Genomic DNA, 27,500 nt, shown 5'->3' on the forward strand with positions numbered 1-27,500 from the left:
GTTGTATCATGTATTGTTTGTTTGTGTCAATTCATCCCTAAGGAATGGGCCACCAACTGGTGATTTAACACGAAAATAAAATGTCATTAATTCATCTATTTATTCATTCATTCATGCATGCATGCATTTGTGTGTGTTTGTGTGTGCGCGTACGTGTTAATTCAAACATTTAAAAATATATATATGTGTGTGTGTGACAGATCTTTCCCTCTACTCCCCCAGCCTGTCGTGGGTGCCAGAGAAGGGGACGGTAGGGGCTACTGGAGACCTGGACCCCCTGGCCCACCTCACCCTGGGCCTTATGGGAGAGGGCAGGATGTGGTCGCCTCAACGTGGCTGGGACCACGCCAAAACAGTTGGGTTACCCACAATACCTCTCTCTCTCAACCCAAAGACACACCTCAGATTACCAACATGTTTTTGTTAGATGAATGACTGAGATCAAATGTATACATTAAGGCTCCTAACTCGTTTCCTTCGTCTTTCTTTCTCCTCTCCTTTATTCTTTCTTTCCTCCTTTTCCAGGTACTGGTGTCATGGAGTCACACCTTTGGTACTGAAGCCTAAAGAGGTACAGTGTTAGAGCTGTAGCAGTAGGAACTCTCTTGTTTTTACTATTTGTTATTTTTTCTATCAGGCATTGATTAAGTAGTCTTGTATACTGATTATTGATAACTGAGTTAGATGATATCATATCTGGGATATAATCGCAGTAGATAGTGATGTCTTTGAGGATCAAGTAAGGAAGTAAGTGTTTCATCGTACAGGGCGTCGGTCTGATCAACGGAACTCAGATGATGTCATCTCTGGCGGCGGAGGCAGTGGAGCGAGCTGTGGGCGTGGCCAGGCAGGCTGACATCATCGCTGCCCTCAGCCTGGAGGCCCTGTGGGGCACCACCAAGGCCTTCCACAGCGGTCAGACACACACACATAGTGAATTGTTGGAGCTTTGATGCTATAAGAAGTTACCCGTTCCATTCCATTGTGAACTGGTTTGTTCTGCCCTTCCAGACATCTATGCAGTGAGGCCCCACCTTGGTCAGATAGAGGTGGCTCTGAGACGCCGCTCTCCTCTCCACTCTGACGTCTTCCCCTCCCAGATCTCTGGTAAAGTCAGGCAGGCGAAACACACACACACAAACAGAAACACACACACTCAATTCTTGTCCTTCTTAACATTTTGTGTCCAAATGAAGATGTTTACTTTGGTGGAAACCTTAACAGTGCTGTTTTGTCGTTTCCTGTCTCTGACTTCCTTTGTTGTGTTTTCCTGTACAATCATAGGACATGTGACCGTGTCCAAGATGCATACACCCTCCGCTGTATCCCACAGGTAGAATGTGTGTGTGTGTATGTGTGTGTGTGTGTTACAACTCTTTGTACCCCTGCAGTGAGGGGCTGGAGTGAACTAACCCTAGTACCAGTGTTTATTTGTGTCTCTCTCCTCTCTTGTAGGTTCATGGGGTAGCTAACGACACCATAGCCTTTGTTAAGATCATCCTCTCCACTGAGCTCAACAGTGCCACTGACAACCCTGTATCCTCCCAGTGAGTTACATTGTAATATTTACTTGAAGACGTCATGTCTTTCTTTGATCTCCTTTTAGACCCCAACTGTGATTATATAAGTTCACCACAAGGGGGAGCCCTTGGACAAGCCCACATGGGCTTTGGTTTCCTGTATACAGTTTATATTAGAGACTCATAATGTTGTCCCAGATACGAAACCTTAACTCTCCTCCAGCTGGTTTTTGCAGAGCAAGGTGAGACTATCTCTGGGGGTAATTTCCATGGAGAATACCCAGCCAAGGTAGTCAGAGACAAATAGATTCACTCCATACAATAAACTCCTCGGTTCCTTCAGTACTGTTCCCCCTCTTTTCTTGACTTGTTATAGATATGATTGTACTGCCTTACCAATGATCACAGGAGTTGGCAAGGCAGCACAAACTGATCTGGGACAAGGCTAACCCTCTCTCTCCCCAGGCTCTAGACTACCTGGCCATCGGGGTCCATGAGCTGGCCAGTATGAGTGAGAGCAGGACAGAGAGGCTGGTCAACCCCTCCCTCAGTGAGTTGCCTGCCTTCCTGGTCCAAGACGGAGCCCTCAACTCTGGCTTCATGATTGCACACTGCACTGCTGCCGCCCTTGGTAGGTGTGTGTGTGTGTGTGTGTGTGTGTGTGTGTGTGTGTGTGTGTGTGTGTGTGTGTGTGTGTGTGTGTGTGTGTGTGTGTGTGTGTTCAAACAGAAAACATTAGTGTGTGTTTGTGTCTCTGCTCCTCTGCAGTATCTGAGAGCAAGGCGTTGTGCCACCAGTCCTCCGTGGACTCCCTGTCCACCAGCGCAGTTACTGAAGACCACGTCTCCATGGGGGGCTGGGCCGCTAGGAAGGCCCTGAGAGTGGTGGAATACGTAGAGCAAGGTAACTCGTACAGTACAGTCACATGGGATTAGTGTGTGATGTGCTCGTCCCATCAAATATCATGCATACAGAGTTAACCCTGGGAAGAAAAAGGCATCTCTGCTTTTCAGTTCTGGCCATAGAGCTGCTCGCTGCCTGTCAAGCCCTGGAGTTTCTCCGCCCGCTCAAGTCCACTACCCCTCTGGAGAAAGTCCATGAGCTAGTGCGTTCTGTTGTCAGGTGAGAATGTGGAGCTCCGATTCGAGGACTGCCCAATGTTGTTGTTCTGGAAAGGTGTGGGGGGAGTTCTACAGCACATCCATTTATTCTTGTTTCCCATCAGGCCTTGGGATCATGACTGTCAAATGAGTCCCGACATCGAGGCTGCTCACATGCTCCTCAGGGAGGAAAAGGCAAAAGACTCACCCCATCTCGGTATTATTAGATTCATCATTCCAGCTAATTGATAATGAGGCAGATAAAAATGAACTTCTCTGTTTGTTTCTCACCCGTGGCCTTCTCTAGGTGTGGGAGGCGGTTCGGCCATACATGGACCAATACCGAGACAGGCTCGGACTGAAACCACTCCCACTGGATGACTAGGATATTTTTATAAAAATGACTCAAGTATTTCTTACTTCTACTGTATGATTCCAAATGCAGGATTCAAGTTTATTAAAGGTTATTACAGATATACAGTACAAACAAGAAATGAGCTTAAAAAACAAACATATTGCTTATATTATCTCAGGATAATCCTCCGAAATGTACTGTAACTCCCAGATATGAATCATACCTTGTTATGATCCTGGAGAGATGTTCTTATATCTAACAAGGCTGGTGGACCCAAACAACCACAACCAGTAATTACATTACAGTAAAATATTCTCCCTGGTATATGACAACAGACTATGATTATTCTACATTTACTAAATATACTAGTCATTTAGTTCAGTTTAGAACTCAGTCTGTGTGATTGACAGGAGAGATGATCAGAGGGACAGAGTATTCACCTTTATCATTGCCAGGGCCAAGGAATGGATAGAGTTTCTCAGTGAAGGTGCAGCCAGTGTAAGAGTAGATATGAGACCTGGCCTCCACATCATAAAAGGAGACCTGACCCTCCTCATAATCCACAAACACCCCCACCTTCTGGGGCTTTTTTCTCAGATATAAGCGGACACGGGGGAAGGTACAGGCTGAGTACTTACACTCATCCCTCAGGACCACAGCCCAGAATCCATTAAACGGGCTCTTTGTGATCTTTCCCTTCCTGTTGATGGACTCTCTGGCCACTCCTAAAGTCCATAGAGTTTTCACCTGAACATTCACCTCATAGTAAAATCTCCCAGAGGAGAAACCCTCCTTTCCTAGGACATTTAAAGCTCTGTCAAACCTCTTTGGATTATAAGGTTTATTAAGCCGTGTGCCTCCATGTTTCACCTGTTTCCCATCCTCAGACATGATGAGAGAGGGATGTGCTGTATCAGGATCCAGAGTCACATCCACTGCATACTGCTGAATCCTCTTCAGTTTGACTTCAGGCAGCTTCTCCATCACTTTATTCAGTGTCTCCTCCAGTTGAGACACAGCTCTCCTAACAGTCCCCACACACAGATCACTGTGAACACTGATCTCAGACCAGTCTCTGGTGTCTGGAGGGGTGCAGAGGGATGGGAAGCTCTGGAGAAGGTGGAGGTGGTCCTCAGTGTGTGAGAGCTGCTCCAGCTCAGTGCTTCTCCTCTGTAGCTCAGTGATTTCCTGCTCCAGCTCTTTAATGAGCCCTTCAGCCTGCCTCTCTGCTGCTTTCAGCTTCTTCTCAATCACCTCAATGAGCTCAGCCTGGCTTCTCTCAATGGAGCGCACCAGAGCAGTGAAGACCTGTACACTGTCTGATATCTCTCTCTCTGCCTCTCTCTTGCTGTGATCTACTGAGTGTTTGATCTCCTGAACCTTCTGCAGTCTCTCCTGGATCATCTGCTGCACTTCTGCCTCAGTCTTCCCCAACTGAGCCTTCCTCTTGCCATACTCTTCCTCTAGAGGGACAGTGTCATGAGTCATGTGGTCTGCTTTCAAGCACAAGACACAAAGACATGTCTGGTCAGTCCTACAGAACAGCTCTAGAGGTCTGTCGTGCTTCTTGCACATCCTGTCTTCCAGGTTCTCCACAGGGTTGATCAGCTTGTGTCTCTTTAAGGCTGCGACTCTCTGATGAGGCTCCAGATGAGTCTCACAGTAAGAGGCCTGACACACCAGGCAGGACTTCAGGGCCTTGAGCTTCATCCCAGTGCAGATGTCACAGGATAATTCTACTATCATGGCAGAGCATTGGTCCGGGCTGCTGGTAGCTTTCACTTCAACTGTCTGTCTGAACTGAGCAGCCATCTCAGAAATTAAAGTGTTGACGAACAGATCTGGTCTCTTATCAAATGTATTTTTACACATGGGACACTGGCACAGGACATTGCTATCCCAGTACTTTGTGATACAGGCCTTGCAGAAGTTGTGTCCACATGGACTAGAGACTGGCTCAGTGAACACATCCAGACAGATAGAGCACAGGAACTGCTCTTCAGACAGGAGACAGCCGGAGGTGGCCATATCTAGACAGAGACCAGAGGTGAAACCATAAACCATTTCCTGGAATCAGCCAGCTCTTGATAGTTTAAGCTTTAGAGTTGTTAACATTGCCTTATGGGATGATAGTAAATGATATTGATACATTATGTTAAAACATAGATAAAAGTCATAACCAAAGTATAAAATGTTTAACATATGCACTGAACAAAAATATAAATGCAACATGCAACAATTTGAAAGATTTTACTGAGTTACAGTTCATATAAGGAAATAAGTCAATTTAAATAAATGCATTAGCCCCTAATCTATGGATTTCACGACTGGGAATACAGATATGCATCTGTTGGTCACAGGTAGGGGTGTGGATGAGAGTCAGTATCTGGTGTGACCACCATTTGTCTCATGCAGCGCGACACATCTCCTTCGCATAGAGTTGGTCAGGCGGTTGATTATGGCCTGTGGAATGTTGTGCCACTCTTCAATGGCTGTGCGAAGTTGCTGGATATTGTAGGGAACTGGAACACTGTCATATACGTTGATCCAGAGCATCCCAAACATGCTCAATTGATTTCTGGTGAGTATACAGGCCATGGAAGAACTGGGACATTTTCAGCTTCCAGGAATTGTGTACAGATCCTTATGACATGGGGCTGTGCATTATCATGCTGAAACATGAGTTAATGGCAGTTGATGAATGGCACAACAATGGGCCCCAGGATCTCGTCACGGTATCCCTGTGCATTCAAATTGCCATCGATAAAATGCCATTGTGTTAGTTGTCCGTAGCTTATGCCTGCCCATAGCATAACCCCACCTCCACCATGGGGCACACTGTTCACAACGTTGACATCAGCAAACCACTCACCCACACGACGCCATACACGTGGTGTGTATGGCGTCATATGGAACATCTGTAAAATATTTCAGCTCATGAAAATGGGGACTAACACTTTACGTGTTGCGTTTATATTTTTGTTCAGTGTAATTAAAAAGTAAATGTGAACGGTAAATAATGTTATGCTTATCTTCAATTTAATATTTCTTAATCTCTTCTCACCTGTACAGTATGTTTGTGGATAATTTCTCTGTCCTTGGTGTCAAAGGGTAGGAGAGTCAGCGTGTAGTCTGAACATGTAGCTATTTAGTAGAGTTCTGAAGTGCTGGAGAGTTTGGTCCCGTAAACAATATACTGTACGTCTCTCTACTTCGGTTTCAGTTCAACAAAGTGACGTTAGTAATGCTCCTCCCCACCAGATACTGCTGTGCGATTCTCTTCCTGAAACAGTTAACCCTTTACAAGGCTGAACTGTAACTGATTGTCATATTGATTAAAACAGTATTAATTGACGTCCCGTACCGGGAAGAAATTAAATCTACTTTCACCCCTGGTTATTAGTCGCTATGATACAATTGGTGTAATCATTCAGATGTGTGTAAAGAGGTCGATGACAACCAGAAGGTATTGGCTCATTTGGATTTTTATTCAAAGGATTTATGTCACATTAAAGCACATGGTACTAGTTTGTCCACGTAGAAAAGAGCTGACCAGGGCACCTCTCCTCATGGTTCAAAAAAGAGAGTGGGCAACAAATATAGAACTTCCCATTCCACCTCCCAAACCTGCATAAAACAATCAATGTACAAAAACAAACTAAGTGGTCCGAATAGCATTAAAAATCAAGTATCCAAAACCGGTTGAAAGCTGCACTCCAAACCTTGTGGCACCTCATAACTACGTACTACATTTAGAGAACAGACTTGTACATTTACATGACAGGGTTGTGTCAACCACCACATCCCTTCACACCCATAACAGCCCCCCTCCAAGACCTCCTGTCCATCTGACGATTGCCTTTGACTTTTTGACAGTGGGGTCATACGCTCAGCCTATGGTTAGCCTACGGTCGCCAGGCCTGTGTCTGTGCAGTCGATGGCCGCCGCGGTCAGAGCAGGCGCAAGGCCTCGTCATGAGAACTGGATCTGCTGCACGCCAGGAATCTACAGGAGCAGACAGAGGCAATGGAGAGAACGGTCATGGATATGTCGTAATGGTCTAGTTAAAATGTCTGATGTCACTTACCTGTTGATATGAGGTGGTGTACACCATGACGTTCTGCTGTTGGCCGTCGGCTGTTATTATTCCAGCTGGCAGTTGATTCGCTGGAATGGAGGGAAGAGGACGTTACAAAACCGTCCACAGCACAAGACTATATTATGCCATTTAGCAGACGATTTTATCCACAGCGACTTAGTAATGCATGCGTACATTTTACATATGTATGCAGGCATGACTGTAAAGCCTCTACTTTAGTATGAGATGACAAAATTGAGAACAGTTCTGAGCCACTTACTGAAGCTATCGTCTGTAAGCTCCTCCCCCAGGCCTTCTCCCACCGACACACCTGGGATTCCCTTCTCCCCCTTCATCGCCTAGGAAACAACACATTGTGAGAGATTAAATAACATGTGATGTGCGATTGTTCATGGACACTTGGGATTGTGTGAGAGAGACTGTCAGAGCAGAAGAAGTGTGTTTAGTCGTACCTCTCTGAACTTCTGCAGGTAGAGTTTGAGGGGCTCCACGTACATGTCGAAGCCCAGGGTTGACATGGCAAACAGGATGTCCTCTCCGTTGATGGTCTTTCTTTTCTCCTGGTGGCAGCGCTCACTGGCCTCCGACGTGATAAAGCTGATGAACTCGCTCACACACTCCTGCACACACTCCTTGGCGTCTTTCGCTATCTGTGAGACACACACACAATTTAGGACAAAGAGGAATAGGATGAGGAGAACGTTTGTGGGTCGTATTCACTTGGCACCAAACGGGGGGGAAAACAGACTGAAAGCTAAGCTAACAAGCTTGCTAACTTTAAGTGTGTGACATCGTCACGGATTGGTTCTCATTCCATTTTTATAACACTCAATTCGATACGGACAAAACACTACCGATTTAACAAAGGCTGTTCGTTTGGGAATATGCCGAAGAATAAAGGTAAGGGAGGAAAGAATCGGCGACGAGGTAAAAATGAGAACAAATCAGAAAGAGAGCTGGTATTCAAAGAGGATAGCAAAGAATATGCACAGGTGATTAAGATGGACTAGCTCAACTTGTCCAATAAGAAACAAATGTTTTTTCTGTTACTAAACGTTTTACAATGGTGTGCATTTACGAATACGACACAAGTCTTGCTCTCACACAGCCTGCCTACACACACACACACACACACACCATGGTTACCTTCCCGGTCTGTGGGATGCCGTTCTTCATGATGCGTGCCACGTTAGCGATGGGGAGGTAGATGTCCTGCTCCCGGAAGTTCTCTTTCATGCCCCCGTCATCATGGTCGTTCAGACTCTCCTCTCCATCATCTTCATCACATGCATTATTATGTGGAAAACATGGATCATTAGGTACTGACACTGTTGCATTGAGATGTAGAGAAAGTGATAATGTAGTTGTGGCTGCTTTGCAGTGATGTATTGTTGTCTCTGCCTTCTTGCCCTTTGAGCGGTTGTCTGTGCCCAATAATGTTTGTACCATGTTGTGTTGCCACCTTGCTATGTTGTTGTCTTATGTCTCGCTTTGTGTACTGTTGTGGTGTCTCTTGTCGTGATGTGTGTTTTGTCCTATCTTTTATTTAAATCCCAGCCCCGTCCCCGCTGCTGAAGCCCTATTGCGTTTTGGTAGGCCGTCATTGTAAATAAGAATGTTTAACTCACTTGTCTAGTTAAATAAAAAATAATAATGACACTACAGTACATTTTGATTTGGGGCATATTCAATTCATAATACACCTGGTTCCCCAATTAGGATTGAATGTATCAGCTGACGTCCCTTACCATCTTGAGACTGGAGTACATATCCTCCTGACATGTATTCTCCAGAGATGCCTAACGTTAGCTGGGAGGCGTCGGTGGTGGAACGGTCTTCTTCCATCTGGAACAAAGGACATGGTTTACTCAAATAGGTGAATTGTTGGAAGGCACTTACTGTTGACTGGCTAACTAGCTAAACTGTGTCTAGTTTAGCTAGCCAAGTGTTCGCCAGGTTAGGTTGCTAGAAAACTGTTAGCTAGCAGGTCTACCGAATTAGTTTAATTTCGCTGACCAGGTGAGTGGTTGTTTGCTAAATGGGAAGCTAGCAAGCTAACGTTAGCTAGCAAATGTTTCGTTCGAAATATAATTTCAACAAATGAAGCAATAGCTTTAGTTAGGTAGCCATTTGACCCTCACACATGTTGATTGACTAATCAACGACTATTGTTGTAACGAAACCACTCTGGATTCCTGGGTACAATTTAACGTTATATAGTAGCCACATTGGTTGTCTCGTTGCAAGACCTCTCTGCTCACAATGAAATTCCATATCGGAATTTCGGCCTGTTCTTTGTGTCGAAAACTGAGGCAAGGGTACATGGCATGATATGAAGCTAATTAATCATTTTGACTACACTTCCTGCTCTCAAACTCCTAAACGCAACAAATACAAATTAGTCAGAGACGGACATTTCCATTCGAGCTAACGAGGAATTGGTTAACAATCATTGGCCGGAGCCAGGCACAAACCTGCAATGAAGCCCTGGTTGGTTACCTTCTCAAAACGGCCGTTGGTTGGACAGAAAATGGCTACAAAAGAACCAGTCCCAGCGCGGAGCTACGCGTCCTCTAAAAATACATTGCACTACCTCCCCCGACCGCCAGGCGGCCATTCTGTCAAAGTGTCACCCTCCACTAAATTACACCTAGTAAGCTGTTCTACTACTCAAAAGCGACCCTCCCTTTCTCTGTGTGCATTTGTTACCATTTTATTGTTTTAAAGAAAAGCTTTGACTAATACAATGTAATGGTGATGTCATCATGCAGTATGTCCGTTATGGTTATATAAGAACAGGGTATTTTCATTACATAGCAGACCTAGTGGAAAATTTAATTGCATTTAACACACTTACTGATTGATTGAATATATTATTGTGTATTCACATTATTACAGTGTTATCACCACGAGTGAACATCAGCGCAGTACCTTTTGCGCATGCGTTTGTGTACTGTCCCTCTGACAGTAATCCAAAATCGGCACACTCGCTGACCGTCGAGTCAGAAATTTCAGCGAAACTATTTGGAAAAGTTGACCGCTATAACTTACTCCTTCCAGAATCATCTTGAAGGATAGAATATGCTTGATAGAACTATCCAACAACACGTTCCGTTGGTGGGACTCATATGTTTTTGAATTTATTTACGTGTGTTGGTAAATTCATATTGTATGCTTCTCTTTGGATCCTGTTTCTCTACGAAATCTGATTATTTAAAAAATTATATTGACCCATCCAATATTATTTATTTATTGATAATCAATAGTGTAATCAAAGATGGTAAAGAAATTCTGTGGTATGACGTTCACTCTGACTCATAAAGAAAATGTGCAGCTCTGATTTTATCCACCAGGTGGCTACATTGCACCAACATATATTGAAATGAGGCAGTGCTGAACTGTAAACTTCACGAGTTCCAGTCGAATTGATTAACATAATATCATAAACGGTACAATGGTCTTTGCTTCTGCTGCTGATGCAAATGTTTGTTGCAAAATGCCTTAACTTGTATTTTTACACCCTTCAATATGTTTCACTCTGAGACCACATGCCGATCTAATTCCAACCCACTATGGATCAGACATGGATGTTAAAATGGGTGTGGACATAAAAGGATGTTTTTCTGTTGCAATAGAAGAGCTCCTATAACAATATCTGAAAGGTTGCAAAAATCTATGTGGGCACAACATAATTCTCGTTTCCACACTGCCTGCACCAACTTTGATAGAAACACCCATAGACTGAAATGTTAAATCCTTTTAAAGATTCCTTTTTTTAAGAGGGCATAATGTCTTTCAAATTCAGAGTGAAACGAGGTGACACATTTTCTCAGGGGTTATTGGAGGAATTATACATGTGGTGTGCTAATATTCACCCAGAGAGACAAAGAAGCACACTTCAAAGAAGTCTCTTTGTGCTCAAGGTTGAGATTTGGCCTCATTTCCTTCTCTAATGGAAATCTCAAACAGCTAATGCTTACAGTATGACTAGTATGGACCCTAATGCTCTCTGTCTCTGTACCTAGTATGGACCCTAATGCTCTGTCTCTGTACCTAGTATGGACCCTAATGCTCTCTGTCTCTGTACCTAGTATGGACCCTAATGCTCTGTCTCTGTACCTAGTATGGACCCTAATGCTCTGTCTCTGTACCTAGTATGGACCCTAATGCTCTCTGTCTCTGTACCTAGTATGGACCCTAATGCTCTCTGTCTCTGTACCTAGTATGGACCCTAATGCTCTCTGTCTCTGTACCTAGTATGGACCCTAATGCTCTCTGTCTCTGTACCTAGTATGGACCCTAATGCTCTCTGTCTCTGTACCTAGTATGGACCCTAATGCTCTCTGTCTCTGTACCTAGTATGGACCCTAATGCTCTCTGTCTCTGTACCTAGTATGGACCCTAATGCTCTCTGTCTCTGTACCTAGTATGGACCCTAATGCTCTCTGTCTCTGTACCTAGTATGGACCCTAATGCTCTCTGTCTCTGTACCTAGTATGGACCCTAATGCTCTCTGTCTCTGTACCTAGTATGGACCCTAATGCTCTCTGTCTCTGTACCTAGTATGGACCCTAATGCTCTCTGTCTCTGTACCTAGTATGGACCCTAATGCTCTCTGTCTCTGTACCTAGTATGGACCCTAATGCTCTCTGTCTCTGTACCTAGTATGGACCCTAATGCTCTCTGTCTCTGTACCTAGTATGGACCCTAATGCTCTCTGTCTCTGTACCTAGTATGGACCCTAATGCTCTCTGTCTCTGTACCTAGTATGGACCCTAATGCTCTCTGTCTCTGTACCTAGTATGGACCCTAATGCTCTCTGTCTCTGTACCTAGTATGGACCCTAATGCTCTCTGTCTCTGTACCTAGTATGGACCCTAATGCTCTCTGTCTCTGTACCTAGTATGGACCCTAATGCTCTCTGTCTCTGTACCTAGTATGGACCCTAATGCTCTCTGTCTCTGTACCTAGTATGGACCCTAATGCTCTCTGTCTCTGTACCTAGTATGGACCCTAATGCTCTCTGTCTCTGTACCTAGTATGGACCCTAATGCTCTCTGTCTCTGTACCTAGTATGGACCCTAATGCTCTCTGTCTCTGTACCTAGTATGGACCCTAATGCTCTCTGTCTCTGTACCTAGTATGGACCCTAATGCTCTCTGTCTCTGTACCTAGTATGGACCCTAATGCTCTGTCTCTGTACCTAGTATGGACCCTAATGCTCTGTCTCTGTACCTAGTATGGACCCTAATGCTCTGTCTCTGTACCTAGTATGGACCCTAATGCTCTCTGTCTCTGTACCTAGTATGGACCCTAATGCTCTGTCTCTGGACCTAGTATGGACCCTAATGCTCTCTGTCTCTGTACCTAGTATGGACCCTAATGCTCTCTGTCTCTGTACCTAGTATGGACCCTAATGCTCTGTCTCTGTACCTAGTATGGACCCTAATGCTCTCTGTCTCTGTACCTAGTATGGACCCTAATGCTCTCTGTCTCTGTACCTAGTATGGACCCTAATGCTCTCTGTCTCTGTACCTAGTATGGACCCTAATGCTCTCTGTCTCTGTACCTAGTATGGACCCTAATGCTCTCTGTCTCTGTACCTAGTATGGACCCTAATGCTCTCTGTCTCTGTACCTAGTATGGACCCTAATGCTCTCTGTCTCTGTACCTAGTATGGACCCTAATGCTCTCTGTCTCTGTACCTAGTATGGACCCTAATGCTCTCTGTCTCTGTACCTAGTATGGACCCTAATGCTCTCTGTCTCTGTACCTAGTATGGACCCTAATGCTCTCTGTCTCTGTACCTAGTATGGACCCTAATGCTCTCTGTCTCTGTACCTAGTATGGACCCTAATGCTCTCTGTCTCTGTACCTAGTATGGACCCTAATGCTCTCTGTCTCTGTACCTAGTATGGACCCTAATGCTCTCTGTCTCTGTACCTAGTATGGACCCTAATGCTCTCTGTCTCTGTACCTAGTATGGACCCTAATGCTCTCTGTCTCTGTACCTAGTATGGACCCTAATGCTCTCTGTCTCTGTACCTAGTATGGACCCTAATGCTCTCTGTCTCTGTACCTAGTATGGACCCTAATGCTCTCTGTCTCTGTACCTAGTATGGACCCTAATGCTCTCTGTCTCTGTACCTAGTATGGACCCTAATGCTCTCTGTCTCTGTACCTAGTATGGACCCTAATGCTCTCTGTCTCTGTACCTAGTATGGACCCTAATGCTCTCTGTCTCTGTACCTAGTATGGACCCTAATGCTCTCTGTCTCTGTACCTAGTATGGACCCTAATGCTCTCTGTCTCTGTACCTAGTATGGACCCTAATGCTCTCTGTCTCTGTACCTAGTATGGACCCTAATGCTCTCTGTCTCTGTACCTAGTATGGACCCTAATGCTCTGTCTCTGTACCTAGTATGGACCCTAATGCTCTGTCTCTGTACCTAGTATGGACCCTAATGCTCTCTGTCTCTGTACCTAGTATGGACCCTAATGCTCTGTCTCTGGACCTAGTATGGACCCTAATGCTCTCTGTCTCTGTACCTAGTATGGACCCTAATGCTCTCTGTCTCTGTACCTAGTATGGACCCTAATGCTCTGTCTCTGGACCTAGTATGGACCCTAATGCTCTCTGTCTCTGTACCTAGTATGGACCCTAATGCGCTGTCTCTGGACCTAGTATGGACCCTAATGCTCTCTCTCTCTGTCTCTGTACCCTCTCTCCTATAGGCTTATGATGTGGAGGACCTGACTGCAACAGATATCCCCTGACTGCTCTGTGTGTCCAGATCAAAGATGTATGGCAAGCTCATCAGCAAAAAATCCCATATTGGAGCATCAATGTAGGGTGACTAAGCTTGTCCCACTGAGGACAGGGTTATATCTCTCCAGTCCAGACCCATTCCAGCCTGGACTGGTTATAGCTCAGAGAGTGGCCAAGGTCCAACCCTGTGTCTGTTTACCATTAGGACTGTTTTGAGTCTCTGTGGTTATATAGCATGTGTATATCAGGGCTCTTCAACCTAGTTTCTGGAGAGCTACTCTACCTTCCTGTAGGTTTTCTTTCCAACCCCAGCAGTCTCTCCTCTTAGGTCTGAGGAGCACACAAGAGACTGGTCTGTCTTGCGGCAGAGAGACATGGAGCAGACAAGGCTGCCCTGTGGACAGTATGACTATGACCTGCTGGTCATTGGAGGGGGGTCTGGAGGCCTGGCTGTGGCCAAGGTGGGTCACTACTACTACATAACACCTACAGTACTGTCTGTCTGTGTCTCTTCCTGTCTGTCACTGATCTACCACCCTCTGGATCTGTCTCACCTTCTCTTCGAGTCTTGCTCTTTTTTTGTGAGGAATTGTTCTTTTAATTAAGTTTCAAATTCAGAGAAACTCATTAATAACAATTATTTGAGTTTATTCCATTCTCCCCTGCAGTTTTTCTTAATGATCTTTCTATCTCGATCCCTATATGTCCGTTTGAATCTCTTTTTCTCCTTTCTGGGATTTGCACCCTCTTTAAAGGTCAGATATTCCCTCTCTCTACCTGTAGTCAACCTGCATAAAGCTGTGTTAACCCCAATTGGCTGTGAGCCAGCCTACACACACTAACATGTTTAATCAGCATTCATCTGATCTGGCCAATGCTCACAGTGTGCCCAAGCATACTGTGATAATTATCATATAAATTGATTTTATGCTAATGGAATGAGGTGTTATATTCTGAAATCCAGAGGTAACTGAAAATGAGAGGAAGGAACTTGACAGTGGGAGGATTTGGGATTTTACTTCATCCGACTGACACCTCTTTTTACCCTCACAAACTTCTCTGTATTCCCCCTTTCTTTTCCCCCTTTTCTCTTTCAGGAAGCTGCTGGCTTTGGGAGGAGGGTGCTGGTCCTTGACTTGGTGGCTCCCACCCCTAAAGTCACTAAATGGTCTAAATAATGTCATTTTGTGCTCAATCGTTTTCTGAGTGGTTATTGACTTTCGCTGTCTGCCAGGTCTAGGTGGTTCCAGTGTGAACGTGGACAGTATTCCCAGGAAGCTCCTGCACCAAGCCTCCCTGCTGGGAAAAGCCATCCAGGATGCCCGGAAGTACGGCTGGAAGTTTGAGGAACAGGGTGAGAGTTGGAGAGGGTCTGGGACATCAGTTACAGTGCATGATATGTATTTGGGACATCAGTTACAGTGCATGATATGTATTTGGGGCTGCAGTTACAGTGCATGATATGTATTTGGGACATCAGTTACAGTGCATGATATGTATTTGGGACATCAGTTACAGTGCATGATATGTATTTGGGGCTGCAGTTACAGTGCATGATATGTATTTGGGACATCAGTTACAGTGCATGATATGTATTTGGGGCTGCAGTTACAGTGCATGATATGTATTTGGGACATCAGTTACAGTGCATGTTATGTATTTGGGACATCAGTTACAGTGCATGATATGTATTTGGGACATCAGTTACAGTGCATGATATGTATTTGGGACATCAGTTACAGTGCATGATATGTATTTGGGACATCAGTTACAGTGCATGTTATGTATTTGGGACATCAGTTACAGTGCATGATATGTATTTGGGACATCAGTTACAGTGTATGATATGTATTTGGGACATCAGTTCTATTATAGTCTAGATATGTATTTTGTTCCATTGAATCAATATTGAATGTGTGTGTTAGTTATCATTCCGTCAAATGTTATCTTTGGTTATTTGCGTCCTACCCAGAGTTTAAATGTTAGTCGTTGATTAGATGTTTGTGTTGCTACGTGTTCATATGGTCTGTTGCTATGTGCTATTATGGTCTGTAGTGTCCCATGGCTGGGGTGAGATGGTGTAGGCGGTACAACAACATGTGAAGTCTGTGAGCTTTGAGCTGAGGAGGGAGCTGAGGGACAGTGACGTCACCAACCTGAACGCCCATGGAGAGATACTGGTGCCACACACTGTACAGGTCAGCATGGGGGAGGGGCTTCTGGGCAGGTGAGAATAATGGGAGTAGAGGGAGGTCTGGACAGTTGAACAGGGTGGTGGTGGGTGTTGTGTACAGCTAAGCATGAGGAAGCAGTTTGGATAGGGGACTTCAAGCAAGGATTCTCTGTGTTTCCTCATGTGATTTCGATAGTAACGGCTCTGGTCAGTGATGTCATGTCACTCTGTGGCTGTTATCCAATCAGGTGACAGATGTCAACGGGAGGAGGACCTATCACACAGCAGAGACACTCGTCATTGCCGTGGGGGACGGGGAACAATACCTGATCATACCTGGAGACAGAGAGCACTGCATCACCAGGTTAGCATGCACACACACACACACACACACACACACACACACACACACACACACACACACACACCACAAACATAGAAGGAACATCTCTACCAACAGTCCTCTCACTCTCATTTCTCTCCCACTCTCTTCCCCAGTGATAACTTATTCTCTCTGGCCCACACTCCTGGGTGGACCCTGGTTGTGCGGGGATCCAGTGAGGGACTGGAGTGTGCTGGCTTCCTGTCTGATCTGGGGTTAGAGGTCACCGTCCTGGTGCGGTCACACCTGGTACCTGGGTTCGACCACAAAAGGGCGCAGAAGATTGAGAACCACATGCTCAAGTTCCTCCATCACTACACACGTACTGGAGTTGAAGTGTTATGGTGTCAAATATTGAGGAATTGCAAATAATGTAGCGTTTGTATATGTATATATATATATATATATCTGTTAGGTTGAGCAGATTGAAGCAGGCAGTCTTCAATCTGTCTCCACAGATGGGAGGGAGACCTTTCAGGAAGAGTTTAATATGCTGGGGTTTTATATCTACATTTTAAACATTTGAGTCATTTAGCAGACACTCTCATCCAGAGCGACTTACAGTAGTGAGTGCATATAGTTTTCGTACTGAGCACCCGTGGGAATCGAACCCACAACCCTGGCGTTGCAAGCGCCATGCTCTAATAACTGAGCCACACCGTCTCTAACTTAACACACTATTAGTTGTTCCCTCCCATGGAGTATTCTACCTGTGGGCTGTCAGAGGAGAACGCCATTCTCAAGTTTGGAGAGGACAATGTGGAGGTACACACACACAACATACAACACACACACAGTAGTTATGTATTCTATGTCCTTTATTATTTGTTATTGTTGTTTGCATTGTCGAGAAAGAACCTGCAAGAAAGCATTTCATTGGACGATGTATAGCATGCGTAACCAACCCGTACATACGACTAATAAAACTTGAAACTTGATCTCCTCTCTGTAGGTGTACCATAGCTACTACTGGCCATTGGAGTGGACGGTACTTAGAAGGGACAAGATGCTATGCTAAAGTCATCTGCCACATACCTGACCAGGTCAGCACTCACTTCATGACATGTGTTTGGGATTTTACGGCTTTACTTTAAATGTCTTTACTCTTTAAAGGGCATTCTCTTTCCTCTAAAGCAGGGATGGGCCACTCCAGTCCTCTGGGGACATCCCTAGAAAACACAGCTGATTAAACCAATTATTGGAGTCAGGTGTGTTAGCAGAGGCAAAAGTGTGACACCAGTCAGGCCCCGGAGGACTGGAGTTACCCATCCCTGCTCTAGAGCAACACTTCTCCATGTTCATTCAGCTTTTGCCACCGTGTATAGGTGTATGTGTGTGTTTTCTGTATATTATAGTGTGTGTGTATGTGTATGTGTGTGTTCTGTCACCTCCACAGGAGAGTGTGCTAGGTCTCCATGTGATGGGGCCCAGTGCAGGGGAGGTGTTCCAGGGCTTTGCTGTGGCTCTGAGGTGTGGTCTGATCAAACAGCAGCTGGACACCACCGTGGGATTCCACCCTGTTTGTGCCCAGGTCAGTACGCCAGTTTCTTTACCTCTCCATTGCAATAACTAATGTAAGGTGAACAATCTGGCACAAAATGGCCGCCGTACATTATCAAATGTCCAGCGGTCCCAGATCAACTGTCTCTGATGGTTTGCTTGCTGCTAATGCTCCCTGTGTGAATTATTCATAGACTTACATTACAAACCACATCACACACAGTCCATTTCCTATAAGCTAGTACAGGATGGAGCCCTCAGCCCAATGTTCTGCTGGGCTGCTTTTCACTCTCCTGACACTTTGAAAACTTTCTTGAGACTTCAATAAACAGTTTAATGGAGTTTGTAGAAAACTTTAGTTTACAACTGAGCAGGGAAGATGGGATTTGAGAAGTGTGATGTGGCACATTAATGGCTCACAGAGGTTTTATAACAGTAGTGCTGGGTGGGGTGGGTTTTTGTTTGGAAACTGTCTGAACTTCGCACACACACGTTTTCTCTCTCTTGAAAGGATGTTGAGTCTGTGTTGTTAAATGGCTATTAATTGTGTGTCTCTCCCTCAGGTGTTGACCAACCTGACAGTAACTCAGTGTGCCACTGACGCCATGATGGTCAGAGGGAACTGCTGAGGTTAGCCCCCTGCTGTCAATCACGGTTGCCCAAGGCAACGGTACAGATAGCAGGGAGAAGCCTGTCAGAACATCCTCATTGTTGAGTGACAGGCAGCAGCGCAGCTATCAACCGTCCAATGACGTCTGAGTCCAGAGCCTGGTTGACAGGTGGGCGGGGACTGACACTGCTGCTGCTGGCCCTAGACACTGGGGTCACTTCCTGTTTACATGTTGTTGTTTTTCTTTTTTAAACTCTTTCTTTTGCCATATTAATGAACCCAACTTTGATATTAACCTGTGGAGGCACCTCTGACACCTTTCAGCTGTGAACTCTGCAGTCCATATGAATACTCATTAGTCTGTGACTGTACTGACTCAGTTTAATGGCTGCTGAGTAGCGATAACGCCCTGTTTGAGTATTTAAATACTGTAGAAACACAGTTCATGCTTTTATGCAGAGTTCTGTACCTACGGACTGAAGGGATTTAAGTGCCATAATGTAATGTAATGAACAGATCGAGATGAAAGTATTATCAGAGTTAAGAAATATTCATTAATAAAATGCTCTTACTTTTAATGAAGGTAAGTGGTTCACATAGGGATACATTCACCTAAGACTACAATCTCTCTGTCTTTTTCTCTCCCTCACTACCTCCATTTTGTCATTCTCTCTGTCTCAGTTCTGCAGGACATAGTGACTGACTTAAACACTGTGATGAATATTCACAGGGATCATTAGTAAGGTCTCTCATACTAATGAGAGACAGGGGCAAAATACTACAACACCTAGAATGATAGAGAACCCCCCCTAATAAGTGTGTGCATGTGTGCATGTATGTGTTTGTGCTGCATCTCTTTAATGCAGACCTCTCTCTTTTATGCAGACACTTTTTTATCTGTCAGCACATAATCACCGGTATGTCCCCATGGAACATTGTAGAGGCATGCTTCACTAACGATTTAGTTCTTCTTGAGAAATATATTTTTTATTACTGCTTACAGTTCAGCTTGTCCTCTAGACAACCTTGCTATTTATTCATTATGCAGACACATTGAGCATTCAGAGACTAATGTACCAATAAGGGAAAGTACACCAGTATACAAACGCTATTAGAATATAATGTCGGACAAGCCCCACATTTTTAGCAAAAACATAATACACTTTTTTTGGGGGGGGTGGGGGGCTTGCCTGTTTTGCATGTTATTTTGGCATTAATATGTGTCACATATCAGTTTGCAAACAATGTAAAATATATATATATTTATCATTGAGTTAATAAAGGTACATACAAACATGGTCTCTTTTTTGTTTTCTTGAATAAGGCAGCTCCAAAATGCAGGTGTTTCAGCCTAGCTCAGTGCTGTCTGTGGTGGTGGGACAAGCCAGCAGAAAATACGGAGCGTTGCGCTGTGATTGGCTCAGTGTTCTGTCACTCATGGTGACACTACTTCACCGTGAAGTCTAAGGGTAGACTTTGAAAATTCTAGCCATTTGGGTGCTGCCACAGAGTTACATTAGAAGTGCCCATCCAAGAAGGCGCAAGGTCATTGGCCACAGATAAAATATGGCCACATCATACTTTCAAAATCTTAGCTAGCAGTCATCATCATGAATCAAGTCGACAGTCTACTGGCAAATCCTTTTCAATCCTTGTCATATGAGGAGAAATAATGAAGAGAAATGATAGATAAAACAGATCGTGGTCATCGGGCTTTGGACATGAACATTACACAACAAGTTGGAAATCTCAAATTCGACAATGAGTGGTTTGGAAGGAAGTGAACACAGCACAACAAGGTGAGTCCAAAAATGTATTATATGCTGCTGCATAAATGATGTAATATGCCAGGGAGACATGTATACCGTAGCTAAGAAGGTAATACTAAGTGTATGTTGTATAGTAAGGTGTTAGTAGCACATGTGCTTCACCATAATAATTTGGTCCGTTTTCCCCTCTTAATTTCGCCTACTGTTCTGACTTGGTGGTGCACATGTAGCCTATAGCCTGTTTTAGAGAAATGTAATCACTGAATATTGTAAGGGCTTTCATTGTCTGCTTATATGCCCCCGTTATTTATCCACGGTTCTGACTTGGTGTACAGGGAGAATACTGTAAGAATGGCCCATGTTCTGAATTCTGTCGCTGTACATTTAAAAAGTGCTGAACAAATAGTTATATTGACAATGTCCGTCCTAGCTCGCTCATGAATGTCTTAATCTAAATTACGGATTGCCTCTTATCCGCTCGTCGTTACCTTATGCCATAGTGTGTACATCTCAATTGTCAGTAGAAACCACATTTTTTTTAAACAAGTCAGCCATATCAGCTATGTTTTTAAAAAGGCAGTAAATAAGGCTAAATTAACTGTTTCGCTGCCAGACAAGGCTGCCAGATAGCCAGGTGTAGCAGTTGTAAGGTGTTGGGACTGCTGTTGGGACTCTGCAGTTGGGACAGCTTTATGTAGACTCTAACAGTTTGTGGGCACTGTTAGTCACCATTTTAGTGCAATTAATGTATTGTTTAGTGTTGTGTTGTGGCTTTGCTGGCATGCATAATTAGTTTACTTTTTTATTAGTTTTCCCCACCAAGATTTACATGCTAAAATCGCCACTGATGATGACTCACACTGTGATACTCTATGGCAGGGTTTCCCAAACCCCCCCCCCCCCGGTGCACGTCTTGGTTTTTGCCCTAGCAATACACAGCTTATTCAAATAATCAAAGCTTGATGCTGAGTTGATTATTTGAATCAGCTGTGCAGTGCTAGGGCAAAAACCCAAACTCTTTTCTATGACCACTTTGAGAAATATATCTGTCAACCATTGACACTAGGTGGTGCTATAATACCCATACCCATAGTATTGAGGAATTACCACATTGGCATAACGAATCCTTCTATGGCCTCTGCAAGACTGGCAAGGCAACTTCCAACGGGTAAAATGTGTCAATTTTAGCCATGTCATATTCAGGTAATACAAATATATTAAATTCATAACTCTCACTATCCTGATTTGACAACATTATTTGATTGAAATTCAATTAACTCAATTGATTGGAGTGGATTTAAAATATCTAAATATGGTATTCCCATCACTGGACTTGAACAAGAACCATATATCTAATCTATATATGCGCGCAATTCAATTAGCTACGCACATTTACTCACAAACTGATCCACAAACCATTTTCATACAAGAACGCCGGTTTGTACAGTAGCCTACGTTATGTAATCTCTGTTATAATGAACAGTTTCCCCATGTCTGTGTTATGTCAGCAGCATCGATCTAGTTCTCTGTTAGTGTTCGCCTGTTCTTGGTGTGAGAGGAATGTGAATTCATCCACACAGTACCTCTCTTACACAGTCACTCACTCAGAAGGTGGTAATTAATCTTTCCATAAATAATCTTATTACAAGGGGGAAACACTTAGACATATTTAGACACATACAAAAATAAATATATAGCAATGTGGTATTAAACCATTCATTTCTCAGTGTGCGACGTGAGATAGCGGTTTTGTTTTACTCGTCTCCCTTGCTCATCGCGTTTGGGCGCGCTCATTTTCTGTTGCAAGAGGGGGCAGAATCGTTGTCTTGCTTCCCCTGTAGTTTAGGAGGTAGGGACGAATAGTACAGTCCAGAGCGAAAGCATTGAGCTCATTGAGTAGCGGACAATTGCAGTGAGTATCACCATCAGTACCACAACCGCACGACAAGCCCCGGTGCTCTGACCGACCGACCTACACACAGAAATCTGCCAAAGTCATTCCCTGACAGCCATGAAACAGACTCTGCTCGAGCTGATGAGGATGAGCAGAATATGCCGGATGGTACTCGCCACTTGTTTGGGATCTTTTATTCTGGTCATCTTTTATTTCCAAAGTATGTTCCAACCAGGTAGGTAGGGTCTCTGTCTCTCTCGAATGTGTTGTGTGTTGTGTTCATTGATCTGTGACGTCCTGCCCATTGCCCACTCTGTTGTGGCATGTTGATATCGATGTATTTGTTGACTATGTTGAATCATGCATTTTATAAACAATGACAAGGTTGTAACACCCATCTATCCGGCTGACGCGTAATTCCATCCTGTGTCGCCGAGGTTGGGAAAGAATGTGTTGCCTGTTTTATGTCAAACACTATCACATAGATTGTGCGTTTATGCAATTGATCGTATAGGCTATTGTGCCATTGTCAGTAATCTCTTGGGAAACGAGCACGACATGTGTGTTTTGAGATTGCGGTGCGCAATGTAGTCGCAGGCGTTCTCGCTGGTACGGATGGATTATTTTTGTCTCTCTCCAGTCAGTTTGACTGAAGTCGACCCAGTGCCACTGCCACGGCACCGTTCGGCCGCAGCCGTACAGTAGAGGCTCTGTACCATGAATCAAAGAGCCCTGCTTTCAGACGCGCAAGGATCGCACTGTACAAACAGCAAAATGCTTCAATATTGACCTACAACAGGTTTACAGTAACGCGAAATTATTTCTGAGCAACTGTGTGGCGCTGTTAAATTCCTCCCATGACTGAAACGGTTTAATTTGAGCTCCTGTTCCATGCCATGGTCCACGATCAGAGGTGGCAAAAATACACTTTTTAGAAAGGGATATAAAATAATGATATGTAAGTGACGTATGAGAGACAAAACGTGTGATTTAATTACCTCAATTATTTTGAATACATTGGCTATGCTTTATTTCAATGTGGCCACGTCTCTATTTGCGGTAGTAGGGAATATAGTGATGTAAATAATAATAACAGGGTATTGTGCCATGTAGACTTTTCACAGCCAAAGTGACCGTATTATTGCCAAAGGGGATTTTGCAGTAATACTTTATTCGTTCCCCTCCTTTGATTCAAAGTTGTGTCTGAAAAGTGAACAAGGTGGTAATGGATTTTATTGAACGGAAGGGGAATATCAGCGAATGCATTGTACGAAAGAATAACCAAGTACTAATGCGTAAAACTCAAATTGCCACGCCGTACTTCCACATCATTTGGTGGAATTTCTGAGTCCCCGGTTGTGAGTCATCGATGTAGTCTCATACCCGCGACAGGGCTCTCATCACTAGCCTACTGCACCGGAATGCGTGTCATCCCTATTCCGTTAACCAAACATCACCGTGGAAACTGCCCCAGTATATGTGCGTTAGTGCGCACACAGATACTAGGGCATGTGGAGAAATGCTTTCCAGCGGCGATGCATGACTCCCCCTTGACATTCTGTAGTTCCACAAAGACAAAAGGCTGAGGGGGTTGCTATAGGGAGCCTCTCCCAGGCATAGGGTAGAGGCGTGCATGGACCTATCTCGTTTTAGAAGAGGGGACATCTGAAAGTGTTGCATGTAATTGTTTTTGAAGAATACATGTCAGACATGTGAGAGAAAGCCCTGTGTGTGTGTGTGTGTGTGTGTGTGTGTGTGTGTGTGTGTGTGTGTCAGTGGTGGTGGAGCGGATGTGTTTAATGGTAGTGGGGTTGTGCGTTTGGGATTATGAAGCGATTATCTGGGTGAGACCAGGGATTGACATTAAGGTTTGCCCTATTGCCAGAGTGAACTGAGTGGTCTGGCAAATTAAGCTTGATCTGAGGTTGCCCCATTAACGGCAGGTGAACCAAACGGCACACTATTCCAGTAGCCTAAAACTGTTCTGTCTGGTTCCTGCCCATTGCTTCAGTGAATAACGGACAATGTCTGACATTTCGGTGTGTAATTGTGTTTATTTCTCTCCCTCTTGACCTCCCCTCCCCCCACTCACACACACAATACAGCCTAAGAACATGACAGACTGAACCCCTCTGGTCTTCCCGTAACATTTCACGGCACACGGAAGTCCGAGGAGCGTTCCCGGAATGTTAGACTGCCTGGGAATCCCGTCCCGCCCCCCTGTGCAAACTCTCACCTCGTTTACAGGCCCTTTGGGGTCACGACCTTTAAACCAGACAGTGGAGAGAGACTCCTCATCTGGGCGTCTCACTGTGGGCTCAACACACTCACATGCACACACACACGCACACACACACTTGCTCACATGCGCGCACGGCTGCAAACATGCACACACACTGGAAGCACTCCAGTGAAAGTGTTCTTCACAGAGACAGATCCAGCTTGAGTCATAGTCCGTTGAGCTCAGTTGAAGCGTTGTGCCTCTGATAGATCATTCAGTGTCTGTGTGAGGTTGCCTTCCACTGCAGGCATTCGTTTAAAGGCATCAGGACTGGGACCAAAGGAGCAGCAGCAGCTAATATGGCTGTTTTGTTTAGTTACTATTCTTTGGGTGAGAGGTGCCAGGGGGTATTTTTGGAGAGACTGGGCATGACTGTCTGTGTGTGTTTGTGTGCGTGCGTGTTTATACTGGGACTCTGTTCAGTGTATTTTCTCGGCTGTGTGTGAGTGGAGACCTGGTTGTGCACTCTGGCCTCAGTCACACACTCACGTTTCACATCCCCCATAATGCACCAGTGTGTCCAGACTAGAGCAGCCGAGCATAGACAGTGACATGGCTCACTGACCTAATTTGGAACCCAGCTGAATTTTTGGATACGATTTCCATAGCGACGGACCTCAAAGAGAGCTAGGGGAGGGGGAAAAGGGAGGTATGAGGCAGTCAGATGGAGTTTAGTGGAAAAGACTTGGGAAAGAACGAGATAGCCAAAGCAGCTGATGGAATTTATTTGTGAAACTCAAAATTCCTTACTGCTTGCTACCCCGGGACAGTAATGTAGGGTGGAACTGATACTTTGGGGAAGACGGCTGATTTGCAGACTGTGGTTACCTCATCCATAATCACTGGAGTTTGATGATAGAATCATTGACTTACATTCTAGAGCTCTACAGTGTCTCCCTTTGTGCAGAGGAATTCAATGGCTTTTATCCATTTTGTGGGAATTCTAGAGTTCTTGTCCCTGTTTCTGTGCATGTGTTCTAGAACTGTCTCTTTCTGTGCGGTGGAATTCTCTAGCACAAAGCTTCTGATGTTATCCTGTACAGAGAAGAGATGACCTAGAGTGATAAAACAAGATTCTCTCTCTCTCTCAAAATTCAATTCAATTGACTTTATTGGCATGGGAAACACGTTGACATTGCCAAAGCAAATGGAATAGGCAATAAACTAAAGGGAAATGAACAAGGGGATAAATTAGTAAACATTACACTCACAAAAGTTTTCAAATTATATAGACATTTCAAATGTTATATTATTGGCTTTGTACAGTGTTGTTACAATGTGCAAGTGGTTGAAGTATGAAATGGGAAATATATAAAGAGATGATTATAGGTTGTAGTTACAATGTTGTTTGTGCTCCACTGTTTGCTCTTTTCTCATGGCAATCGGCCACAAATCTTGCTGCTGTGACTGCACACTGCGGTATTTCGCCTAACAGATATGGGAGTTTGTCAATGTTTGATTTGTTTTCAAATTCGTTGTGGGTCTATAATCTGTGGGAAATATGTGTCTCTAATGGGGTCATTTAATGGGGCCTCTCTCAATAGCAAGTCTATGCTCACTGAGTCTGTACATAGTCAAGGATTTTCTTAATTTAGGGTCAGTCACAGTGGTCAGGTATTCTGCCACTGTGTACTCTCTGTTTAGGGCCAGATAGCGTTCCAATTTACTTTGTTTTTTGGTTGACTCTTTCCGTGTCAAATGGTTATGTTTTTGCTTTCTCATAATTTGGTCGGGTCTACATGTGTTTGTATCCTGGGGCTCTGGGGGTCAGTTTGTGTTTGTGAACAGAGCCCCAGAACCAGCTGGTTTAGGGGACTTTTCTCTAGGTTCATCTCTCTGTAGGTGAGGGTTTTGTGGTGGAATGTGTGGGCATTGCTTTCCTTTAGGTGGTTGTAGACTTGAACAGCTCTTTTCTGGATTTTGATAACTAGCGGATATAGTCCTAATTCTGCTCTGCATGCATTGTTTGGGGTTTTGCGTTGTACACAAAGTATATTTTTGCAGAATTTTGCTCAACTGGGTGTTTGTCCCATTTTGTGAGTTCTTGGTTGGTGAGTGGACCCCAGACCTCTCAACCATAGAAGGCAATGGGTTCGATAACAGATTTAAGTATTTTTTGCCAGATCCTAATTGGGATGTTGAGTTTTATGTTCCTTTTGATGGCACAGAACCCTTCCTGCCTTGTCTCTTAGATTGTTCACAGCCTTGTGGAAGTTATGGTGTTGATGTTTAGGCAGAGGTATGTATAGGTTTTTGTTCGATCTAGGGCAACGGTGTCTAGAGGGAATTTGTATTTTTGGTCCTGGCAACTGGACTTTTTTGGAACACCATTATTTTTGTCTTACTGAGATTTACTTTTAGGGCCCAGGTCTGACATAATCTATGCAGAAGATCTAGGTGCTGTTGTAGGCCCTCCTTGGTTGGTGACAGAAGCACCAGATCATCAGCAAATAATAGACATTTGACTTCAGATTCTAGTAGGGTGAGGCCGGATGCTGTAGACATTTCTAGTGCCCTCGCCAATTCGTTGATATATATATAAATATATATATATGTTGAAGAGGGTGAGGCTCAAGTTGCATCCCTTTTTCACCCCACGGCCCTCTGGAAAGAAATGTGTGTTTTTTGCCAATTTTAACCGCACAGTTGTTGTTTGTGTACATGGGGATTTTTTATAATGTTGTATGTTTTTCCCCCAACACCGCTTTCCATCAATTTGTATAGCAGACCCTCATGCCAAATTAAGTGAAAAGCTTTTTTGAATTCAACAAAGCATGAGAAGACTTTGCCTTTTTTTTGGTTTGTTTGTCAATTAGGGTGTGCAGGGTGAATATGTGGTCTGTCGTACGGTAATTTGGTAAAAAGCCAATTTGACATTTGCTCAGTACATAGTTTTCACTGAGGAAATGTACAAGTCTGCTGTTAATGATAATGCAGAGAATTTTCCTAAGGTTGCTGTTGACGCATGTCCCATAGTAGTTATTGGGGTCAAATTTGTCTCCACTTTTGTGGATTGGGGTGATCAGTCCTCTGTTCCAAATACTGGGG

At 44.2% G+C, this 27,500-nt stretch overlaps 4 protein-coding genes, 1 long non-coding RNA gene and 1 pseudogene across 11 annotated transcripts in view; 4 read left to right on the forward strand and 2 right to left on the reverse strand.

Moving 5' to 3' along the window:
• LOC139534018 (histidine ammonia-lyase-like) overlaps positions 1 to 3,025 on the forward strand; it is a 4,763-nt gene extending 1,738 nt beyond the window's left edge. The window contains exons 7-18 of the mRNA XM_071332612.1: positions 201 to 360; positions 526 to 571; positions 768 to 915; positions 1,012 to 1,107; positions 1,275 to 1,333; positions 1,456 to 1,536; positions 1,744 to 1,809; positions 1,986 to 2,151; positions 2,289 to 2,423; positions 2,534 to 2,642; positions 2,746 to 2,815; positions 2,928 to 3,025. Coding sequence (XP_071188713.1) covers positions 201 to 360; positions 526 to 571; positions 768 to 915; positions 1,012 to 1,107; positions 1,275 to 1,333; positions 1,456 to 1,536; positions 1,744 to 1,809; positions 1,986 to 2,151; positions 2,289 to 2,423; positions 2,534 to 2,642; positions 2,746 to 2,815; positions 2,928 to 3,005 — 1,214 coding nt within the window. The 3' untranslated portion in view covers positions 3,006 to 3,025. The remainder of the gene's footprint in view (positions 1 to 200; positions 361 to 525; positions 572 to 767; positions 916 to 1,011; positions 1,108 to 1,274; positions 1,334 to 1,455; positions 1,537 to 1,743; positions 1,810 to 1,985; positions 2,152 to 2,288; positions 2,424 to 2,533; positions 2,643 to 2,745; positions 2,816 to 2,927) is intronic.
• A 15-nt stretch (positions 3,026 to 3,040) lies between these two features.
• Positions 3,041 to 6,210, reverse strand: LOC139534017 (E3 ubiquitin-protein ligase TRIM39-like). The gene is made up of 2 exons (XM_071332611.1): positions 6,040 to 6,210; positions 3,041 to 5,005 (listed from the first exon to the last, which is right to left on the reverse strand). Exon 2 carries the CDS (start codon positions 5,001 to 5,003, stop codon positions 3,366 to 3,368), a length of 1,638 nt encoding a protein of 545 aa, XP_071188712.1. The 5' UTR covers positions 5,004 to 5,005; positions 6,040 to 6,210; the 3' UTR covers positions 3,041 to 3,365.
• A 232-nt stretch (positions 6,211 to 6,442) lies between these two features.
• On the reverse strand, positions 6,443 to 9,673 carry LOC139534019 (nuclear transcription factor Y subunit beta-like). 6 transcript variants are annotated; one of them, XM_071332618.1, is made up of 7 exons: positions 9,549 to 9,673; positions 8,823 to 8,919; positions 8,221 to 8,351; positions 7,527 to 7,724; positions 7,334 to 7,412; positions 7,063 to 7,142; positions 6,443 to 6,980 (listed from the first exon to the last, which is right to left on the reverse strand). In XM_071332618.1, exons 2-7 carry the CDS (start codon positions 8,917 to 8,919, stop codon positions 6,948 to 6,950), a joined length of 618 nt encoding a protein of 205 aa, XP_071188719.1. In that variant the 5' UTR covers positions 9,549 to 9,673; the 3' UTR covers positions 6,443 to 6,947. The 6 variants fall into 6 exon arrangements, with proteins under 6 accessions (XP_071188719.1, XP_071188717.1, XP_071188720.1 ...); XM_071332616.1 differs by having other exon boundaries at positions 8,212 to 8,351; XM_071332619.1 differs by having other exon boundaries at positions 9,574 to 9,607.
• A 6,254-nt stretch (positions 9,674 to 15,927) lies between these two features.
• LOC139534020 (uncharacterized) lies at positions 15,928 to 16,622 on the forward strand. Its single transcript, XR_011666898.1, has 3 exons — positions 15,928 to 16,041; positions 16,265 to 16,380; positions 16,515 to 16,622. It is a non-coding gene; the product is annotated as an uncharacterized lncRNA (long non-coding RNA).
• A 70-nt stretch (positions 16,623 to 16,692) lies between these two features.
• LOC139533300 (thioredoxin reductase 1, cytoplasmic-like) lies at positions 16,693 to 18,661 on the forward strand (annotated as a pseudogene).
• A 3,516-nt stretch (positions 18,662 to 22,177) lies between these two features.
• The window catches only part of LOC139534022 (carbohydrate sulfotransferase 11-like), a 114,607-nt gene continuing 109,284 nt past the window's right edge, over positions 22,178 to 27,500 (forward strand). The window contains exon 1 of one of the 2 annotated variants that reach the window (XM_071332622.1): positions 22,178 to 22,391. In XM_071332622.1, the coding sequence (XP_071188723.1) occupies positions 22,289 to 22,391 (103 nt within the window). In that variant the 5' untranslated portion in view covers positions 22,178 to 22,288. Of the gene's footprint in view, positions 22,407 to 27,500 lie in introns of both variants that reach the window. The other variant, XM_071332621.1, reaches the window with a different exon arrangement.

This window comes from Salvelinus alpinus, chromosome 11 (genome assembly GCF_045679555.1).
Source record: "Salvelinus alpinus chromosome 11, SLU_Salpinus.1, whole genome shotgun sequence".
Classification (NCBI taxonomy): Eukaryota; Metazoa; Chordata; class Actinopteri; order Salmoniformes; family Salmonidae; genus Salvelinus; species Salvelinus alpinus.

What these genes read in the sequence shown, in the direction of transcription:
- LOC139534017 (XM_071332611.1), bottom strand. Translation starts at nt 5,003, where the DNA reads ATGGCCACCTCCGGCTGTCTCCTGTCTGAAGAGCAGTTCCTGTGCTCT.
- LOC139534019 (XM_071332613.1), bottom strand. Translation starts at nt 9,398, where the DNA reads ATGTACCCTTGCCTCAGTTTTCGACACAAAGAACAGGCCGAAATTCCG. An exon ending in GCTTACAGACGATAGCTTCA is followed by an intron (nt 7,143 to 7,333) that starts GTAAGTGGCTCA and finishes CCTCCATTCCAG; the next exon opens with CGAATCAACTGCCAGCTGGA. An exon ending in ACACCACCTCATATCAACAG is followed by an intron (nt 6,981 to 7,062) that starts GTAAGTGACATC and finishes CTGCTCCTGTAG; the next exon opens with ATTCCTGGCGTGCAGCAGAT.